Source organism: Mesoplodon bidens, assembly GCF_964165515.1.
Source record: "Mesoplodon bidens genome assembly, chromosome: 7".
NCBI lineage: Eukaryota > Metazoa > Chordata > Mammalia > Artiodactyla > Ziphiidae > Mesoplodon > Mesoplodon bidens.
The window spans coordinates 14,105,247-14,113,661 of record NC_138164.1 but is presented as its reverse complement, the minus strand read 5'-3'; the positions used below and the strand labels follow the sequence as shown (position 1 = coordinate 14,113,661).

The following is an 8,415-nucleotide window of genomic DNA, read 5'->3' as shown; positions in this document are numbered from 1 at the left end:
ACACATTTGCTTCTGTGTGCCACACACACTCTTTCTGTGTGGTCTCATCCCTGCCCATAGTTTCAGTGACCATCTTCATGCTTCAAGTCCCAGATCTCTATTTTTAGCCTTTTCTCCTGAGCTCTAGTCCAGGATATCCAACTGCCTATTAAACAGCTCCACCTGCAGATCTCACAGGATCTCAAACTCCAGTGTTCTAAAACCAAGCTCATCATCTCCAAGCAAAAACACCTTCCTTCTCCTGTTGTCCTTATCTTAGTTGGTGGTATTGCCGTCTGCTTGATCGACTGCAGCTGGCAACCTGAGACAAGGCCCTCTTTTTCATCCCCCAGATCTAAATGGACACCAAAAGTCATTCTATCTGCTAAATACCCCTGGAATCTGTCCTCATTCCTACATCTTCATTGCCACTGCTCCCATCATCTGGACTACTGCATGTAGTAGTATTTCAGCGTACTTCAGACATATGAGTCTGAAGGCGTGGGAAGAGGTCAGAAATACCCTCACTGCATTTTCTGCCTCTAGGCTCACCATCAGCCTGCTTCCTTACACCCAGTTGCTACAGTGATGTGGCACAAATTCCCTCATGTCAGTCTCTGTTTGAAATCTGCCCTTTCCCCCTAAACTTTCCAGAATAAATCCCAAACTCCTTAATATGATCTGGCCAGTCTTTTTTTTTTTTTTTTCCCCTGCCACACAGCTTGTGGGATCTTAGTTCCCTGACTAGGGATTGAACCCTGGCCCTCAGCAGTAAAAGCATGGAGTCCTAACCACTGGACCACCAGGGAATCCCCTGGCCAGTCATTTTTTGACACTTTCCCTCGTGTACCTAGTGTTTGAGCAACACTGAAGTACTCTTTGTTTTTCAAAGACCTCTTTCCTTTTCATGTTTCTGTGGAAGTTTTGTGACATAACGTCATTGTATCTCCAGATCTAACATAATACCTGGTACAAAGTAGATGTTCAATAAATGCTAGTTGAATAAATGAAAGAACAGAAAATCAGAAAGCACAGAGGTTGAAGGTAAGCACACCAATCAGAAGACTTACTGTAAGAGTGCAATTTAGGGACTTCCCTGGTGGTGTAGTGGATAAGACTCTGCACTCCCAATGCAGGGGACCCGGGTTCAATCCCTGGTCAGGGAACTAGATCCCACATGCATGCCACAACTAAGAGTTTGCATGCCACCACAACTAAGGTGCCCTGGAGCCGCAACTAAGGAGCCCGCCTGCCGCAATGAGGAGCTGGCGCAACCGAATAAATATATATATTTTTAATTTTATTTATTTTTTGGCTGTGTTGCGTCTTTGTTGCTGCGCGTGGGCTTTCTCTAGTTGCGGCGAGCGGGGGCTACTCTTCGCTGCAGTGAGCGAGCTTCTCATTGCGGTGGGTTCTCTTGTTGAAGAGCACAGGCTCCAGGCGCACGGGCTTCAGTAGTTGCGGCTCGCGGGGCCTAGAGTGCACGGGCTCAGTAGTTATGGCACACGGCCTTAGTTGCTCCGGGGCATGTGGGATCTTCCTGGACCAGGGATCGAACCTATGTCCCCTGCATTGGCAGGCGGATTCTTAACCACTGCGCCACCAGGGAAGTCCCATAACTATTTAAAAAAACAAAAAAGAGTACAATTTGCAGGTAACCCGGAAGAGAGGGAGAGGAAATGCTTTCGTTCAACATTTCCTTCAAGTTTCTACAAGGTGAAGCAGTAATAATCAAATAATAATTATTCCTATTATTTTTCTCTCTTTGAGAGATATAAACTTTGATCATCGGTACAATTTCAAATGGAGACAACTTAACTGATTTTAAATAAAATGTATTTTTTAAAAAGCCAGCACACACGACTGCCTCTGACAAAATAAGACCCCTTGGGTATAAATCCCAAGGTCCAACAGTGCAGCTGGGAAGAGTCATTTATTCCACAAATATTAATTTAGCTGATACAGATGCTGCTTGGCACAGGGGATACAAAGAAAAGCAATACACAGCTCCTGTTCTCAAGGAGCTCACGGCCCCCAAATTATCTAGTCTTTGCCTTTGGCCAGGACTACACCTAATCCTTTACAGAAAGCCAGCTGTTCATGCTGGGGTGATTAGTTAAAGTCCTTTTAGTCACAGATATAGCTATACCTAATTCTTTAGGAATGGAAACTCGTGGAAGGGGCAGTAGGAAAATGCAACCATTGCTTTCTTAATGGAAGGGCGCCTTCATAGAAGAGTAATGGACTTGGCTCTTCCTTCCCCAGGAGAAAGCAGCATCTAAGGATTCTGAACAGTCCTCTCTGTTCAGTGATGATCAAGCCTTCCTATGGGCAAGCTTAAATGACTCAGCCACCATTCTTTTCTTAGTTCCAGGACTTTGGGGACTACTAATGCAATGTTTCCCACTGGGGGCCTGTTTGGAAAAAGGAAATTGCTTATTTGAGAGGGGGTATCTTCACCAATGACTAAGGAAGTGTTTCCATCTGAATGCGAGAGAATGCACTTTACTTGGATTAGGTCATTCAGTCTTCATAATAATCCTGTGAAGTTGCTCTTAATATCCTTATTTTTGCAGATTAGGAAACTGAGGCATCATGAGCCTAGGTGCCTGGTTCAAGATCACATAGTTACAATGACTGGATCTGAGTCCATGTTAGTTTCACCACAATACTGGTTTGCAACTAGAAATCTTTCCAGACAGGAGAAAAGGGAATGAACATCTAGAGGTCCCTTCAAACCAGAAGCAATTCATGAGTTTGCAGGAAGGGGCAAAATTTGGGGTGCCCTTCTTAAAAATTTCCTTACATCATTTGGAAAAATAATTTAAATATGTGCGTGTCTATTAAGTTGGCAAAAATCAAGAAGTTAAAAAATCCTTTTCGGAAGGGTGTGGAGAAAGCACTCAAACATTGCTGGTGGAGTATGATTAGTACAATCTTTACGGGGCAGCAACTCAATCTTTACAGCGGACAACATGGCATACATTTATCAAAATTATAGGTGCACATACCTTTTGACTTAGCAAATTCCACTTCTAGAAATGTATACTACAGATACATTTGCATGCTTGCAAAGTAACATACGTTCAAGGTTGTGCACTGCAGCATTGTTTGAAACAGCAAAAGTTTGGAAATAAGTGCCCACTAACAGAGAACTGGTTAAAGTATGCTACATCTATTCCGTGCAGCCCCAAGAATGAGGAAATGCTGTCTACTGACCAGAATGATTTCCAAGATATAGATTTCTAAGCAAAATCCAGGAAATGGGTTTGATATTTTTTCATTTGAGGAAAAACTTCTATATGTATTTGCTTGTATAGGTACAGACTACCTCTGGAAGAATATACAAGAGACAGATAACCTTAGTTGCCCCTAAGAAAGGATAAGGTATGACTGCAGGAGGAGAGGGTAGTTAAAGTAAGAGTGGAGTGAAAACTTTATTTCTTTAAATTTTTAACCATATTAATATATTAGGTAGTCAGGAAAAATAAGCTGAATTAAAATTTAAAATAAAAAATTAAATAAAGCACATGCAGTTTAAGGTAACTTATGAGTAAGGCATAGAATGCCTTTTTTCAAAAGTACATTCACATTGCTGTGAAGTTATTTCCACATCCATCCCCATAACTCTTTTCATCTTATAGATCTGAAACTCTCTACCTATTAAACAATAACGCCCCATTCTCCCCTCACTCTGTCCGCTGGCACCCACCATTATACTTTCTGTCTTTACAATTTTGACTACTCTGAGGACCTCAGATAAGTGGAATCATACAGTATTTGTCTTTTTGTGTCTGGCTTATTTCACTTAGCATAATGTCCTCAAGATTCATCCATGTTGTAACATATTACAGAATTTCGTTCCTTTTTTTAAGGCTGAATAATATTCTATTGTATGAGTATGCCACATTTTGGTAATCCGTTCATTGGTTGATGGACACTTGGTTTGCTTCCATGTTTTGGCTATTGTGAATAATGCTGCCATGAACATGGGTATACAAATATCTCCTCAAGATCCTGCTTTCAGTTCTTTTGGGTATATACCCAGAAGTGGAACTGCTGGATCATATAGTAATTTTTTTTTTTCCTCAAGGAACCACCATACTGTTTTCCACAATGGCTGCACCGTTTTATATTCCTGCCAACTGTGCACAAAGGTTCCAATTTCTCCACATCTTCACCAACACTTGTTGTTTTCCTAATGGTAGTGAGGTGGCATAGTATGTCTTTTGGGGAATCAGCAGTATGGTTAGTTGATAGTGGTGTCAGACCCCAATGAGATTTGGTCTTGCCACTTACTAGCTGTGTGACTTTGGACATTACGCCAGTTTCCCCATTGGTAAAATCAGAATTATCTCGGAGGGTTGGTGAGAATTGAATGCGCATGAAGCACTCAGGCTCACAGAAAGCACTCAAGAAATATAAGTTATTATTCTTTCCACCTTAAAAGCTCCAATAATAAACCAAATTCCGACTTGCTCTGGCTCCTTCTGGACGAGTCAGGAGGCAAAGAGACAAACTAGATGATTTTATCAAGGAGTTTTCTACTTAGAGGCTTGAGTCTGAGGACTTCACACAATCTTCACAGACATTCTTCCTTCCTGCTGTCCCCACTCAGCCTGCAGACCTCCCACCTGTGCCCAAAGAAGAGTGCTTGAAAGGAAGAGGTTACTCAGAACCCAGCCGGTTTATGTTTTCTCAGGGGTGGAGGTCGGGAAGAAATCCTGTTGACACAGTTTTGTAAAGTCTGTCACTCAGTCCCCTGCCTATTACCTTTGCAGACCGTTATGCATATTAAAGAAGGGGGGGCGGCAAATACAAAAGAAAAATAAGCGAGAGTGAGTGAGAGAGGGAACAAATCAGGATGCTTGAGGGAATCCACGTGGTCGCCAATCTGTAACTGATCAGAGCAGCGACACTGAAGCAAAACCCTCAGCGCCTAACGCTAAATATATTGCAATGGAGAAACCGTCCACAATGGGGTGTCTATGTCCTTAGCAGAGTCCTGGGGCTGCCGTTTAAGAGACTCCCCGTACTCCCACCCTTTTTGCACCTAGTAAACCACGCGATGTAACAACGGAATCTGGTTCTGTGTGTGCGCTGTGGGAGTGTGAGCTTTGCAAACCATCTGGGCTCCATCCTGCGCGGTTGGAACCACGATCGATCCAGGACGAGTTGGGGGAGTTGGAGCTTGCCTGTGTCTCCTTCCTCTCCCTGCTCCTCTCTAGCCCCCACCCCATCGTTCGCTCTGCACAAACGTTTCGCGGGTGGAGGGACGTAGGTTTTCAGCACCAGGAGGCCGTGGACCTTCTCTGGAGGCTGCAGTGCATCCAGAGGGCCAGAGCTGATTGCAACCTGCTCACCACGACCCTCCCCCTCCTCCCCAAATTCGCTGCCCCAGGCTGTTATATTACAGGCGGGGCGCTGTACCGGTGCGGGAGTCCAGGAAGGCTGCGTGACCTTCCAGCGAACTCCACCTCGGCCAGGGGTGGGAGGGATGGAGGCTGCCCCGGGGCCTGCTGGCTGTGTATCGATCCCCCAGCCTCAGCCAACACAAGTTCTCCCGGTACAAACCCCTCCCTCCCTTCTGTGCTTTCCCAGCCTTGCAGGCTTCTAACGCCTAGCTTGAGGCGCCCTCCTATCTTTCCCGCAATAAAGTGAACCGGGTGGGTATGCATCCCCCGCCCTAACCCTCCCCTTCCCCCTCCCCCCTCTGCCTACTAACCCCGCGCACAGAGCTCGCTGCCGGCGGGCCCCTTCCACCCAGTGTATCATAATGCCCAACGCTCTTCTCCTCCCCCTCTCTTAATCTGAAACGTGGTCGCGAGCCCCCCCCACCACCCCTGCGTGCATACATTAGGGTCTGCTTTGCATGCAGCGGCAGGCAGAGAACTGAGGAAGAAGGGGCGGGGGCGCTTTTGCCCGCCTCTTCCCTCCAGGCCCCGTTAGCCACCCAGTTTCAGCTTCGTTGTAACGCCGCCTCGTTAGCGGAGCACGCCGCGGCCCCAGTGCCCGGGCTGGAGAAACACAACCCAACTCTCTGCAAAAGGGCACCAAAGCCAGAGGTTTCTTAGCCCCGAGCGCACAGTAGGACGAGGGGGTGGCGAGAGGCCGACCACTCGGTGTGTGCATTTTGGAGAGAGCTCCAGCCTGAAAATGGGAGGGGCTCTTTTTTTTTATTATTTTTTAAAGCGCATTCATTGAGGCCCTTTCTATTTTGCATATTGTAAACTGGGCAACAATTCCATCTTGCCTGTAGCACAATAAGGGCTCTTTTATTCTAGAAGTGTTAAATCCGGGCTAACCCCTCCCGTATCCGTGCCTCGAGGCGGAGAAGGCGCACTCGTCCCCGGCCCGGCAGCCGCGTTAGACTGGAAGCTGCTCTCCCGGGCGGTTCGATTCCCAGCGCATCCCGGGAACGTGTGTAATCGGCCTCTCGGCTCTAGAGGCTGCAGGCGGCCGGCCTCCCTCCGCCTCCATCCTCTCCGTAGCCCTCGCCCCTCCCCCTCTCCCCGGAACCCGCGCTCCGCGTCGGGCTCCTGGGCTTCCTTCCCCCCTCCTTTTCCCGAGTAATGCCGCTCCCGGAGGGCGGGGCACGCAGTTATCCAGGTTGCGGGGCGGGCGGGCGGGAGGCAGGCTGCGGCCCGGGCCTCGGGATGGAGTAGCCGCGGCCCGGCGTCGGCAGCGCGGGCCCGAGCCCGCTATACAGCTTGCTGGGCCGGCTGGCGCGGCCCGGCCCTCGGCATAGAGGCCGCGGGGTGCAGGCGGCCGGGCGGCGCCGAGCGGGCCAGGCAGGTTCCGGGGCCCGCGGCCCCCCCCTCCGCCTCCCCGCCCCCCTGTGTTGTCGCCTCTCCCTCTCGCTGCTTCACTTCACGGGGCGAACATGGCGCACAGCTGTCGGTGGCGCTTCCCCGCCCGACCCGGGACCACCGGGGGCGGCGGCGGCGGGGGGCGCCGGGGCCTAGGGGGCGCCCCGCGGCAACGCGTCCCGGCCCTGCTCCTTCCCCCCGGGCCCCTGGTCGGCGGCGGCGGCCCCGGGGCGCCCCCCTCCCCCCCGGCTGTGGCGGCCGCGGCGGCGGCGGCGGCGGCGGGAAGCGGCGGGGTTGGGGTTCCAGGGGGAGCGGCCGCCGCCTCAGCAGCCTCCTCGTCGTCCGCCTCGTCTTCGTCTTCGTCATCGTCCTCAGCCTCCTCTGGGCCGGCCCTGCTCCGGGTGGGCCCGGGTTTCGACGCGGCGCTGCAGGTCTCGGCCGCCATCGGCACCAACCTGCGCCGGTTCCGGGCCGTGTTTGGGGAGAGCGGCGGGGGAGGCGGCAGCGGAGAGGTAAGGGGGCGAGGAACCCCCAGGTCCGGGGTCTCGACCCTCTGCGGAGCCCCCTCCCCTCCCCCATCCGGGATTGTGGAGCATCCCAATTCGGGGACCATCCTGGGGTCCCTGACCCGGGGCAGATGGCCCTCCCATCTCGGGACCCCCATCCAGGGGTGCAGACCCCCAGGCGTCCCCACCCCGGGGTTCGGACCCATCTGGCCGAGGGCGTTTGACCCCCCACCCTCCTTCCCCTGACCCTTCCCCACATCCTCTGGCACAGACCCCTCGCCCGGGTTTCCCATCCCGGGACTGAACCCCTCCTCCCTTTCACAGATTACCTCATCAGAGCGAGATTCCTCCCTCCCTTCCTCCTAGAGACTTGATCCCGCCACATCCCCGCCTCCCTCTCTGGGCAGATGTTTTACTCCTGGGGCAGTTTTCCTCTTGGGCATCTCTCGGGGGATGGCCTCATCCAAAGCCACGTTCTTCTCCCACCCTTGGGGACCGATGCCCCTTCTAGCACCTTGCTTTCGAAAACCTGATGAACCCTCGCTCCGTCCCCGGGCCAGGTCCCTACACTACCAGCCACTCCCCCTTCCTTCACCTCCACCCGCACCCCCCCCGCCCCCAGAGGAGAGGTCCTCCCCTCATCCCGCCCTTCCCCACCAGGAAAAAGCTACTTTCCTCTCCACCTTGCCTCCCTTCGCCTTCTTTCCCTCTGAAGATAACGGCGATCTCCTCCTACAGCAGTCTGTTTCCCCCATTTTACAGAGCTGCAGTTTCTAGCCTATTGGTAGCAGGGGATTACTCTACCTTCACTCCACCCTTTCCCTCCTTTAGAATGAAGGATTAGTGGCATCTTCGAGGGGAAAATTGTCCACTGTCCCCTAGGCTCAGAGAAGAGCAGCTTTCCACCATTCCCCCTGGAGAGGAGGCAGGTTTTCCCTCCAGCTCTGGGGAAGGGGGCCCCCGTGAGGGGCGGTGTTTGTGGGGTACTTGGGCAGCATCCTCCCAGGGGAAGCAGCTGCTCTCCTACCCCACCCACTGCGCCTGAGAGCACGCAGTCTTCAAACCTAGCTCCCTCCCGCCCTTCTCCTTTTCTCCGTCATTTCATTATTGATCCACCTTTT

General features: G+C 51.5%; 1 protein-coding gene across 8 annotated transcripts in view; it reads left to right on the top strand.

The window, feature by feature from the left end:
- The first annotated feature begins 6,858 nt into the window (after positions 1–6,858).
- Positions 6,859–8,415, top strand: part of KMT2A (lysine methyltransferase 2A) — a 76,441-nt gene continuing 74,884 nt past the window's right edge. For all 8 annotated transcript variants that reach the window (XM_081239654.1, XM_081239653.1, XM_081239655.1 and 5 more), the window contains exon 1: positions 6,859–7,300. In XM_081239654.1, coding sequence (XP_081095780.1) covers positions 6,863–7,300 — 438 coding nt within the window. In that variant the 5' untranslated portion in view covers positions 6,859–6,862. The remainder of the gene's footprint in view (positions 7,301–8,415) is intronic.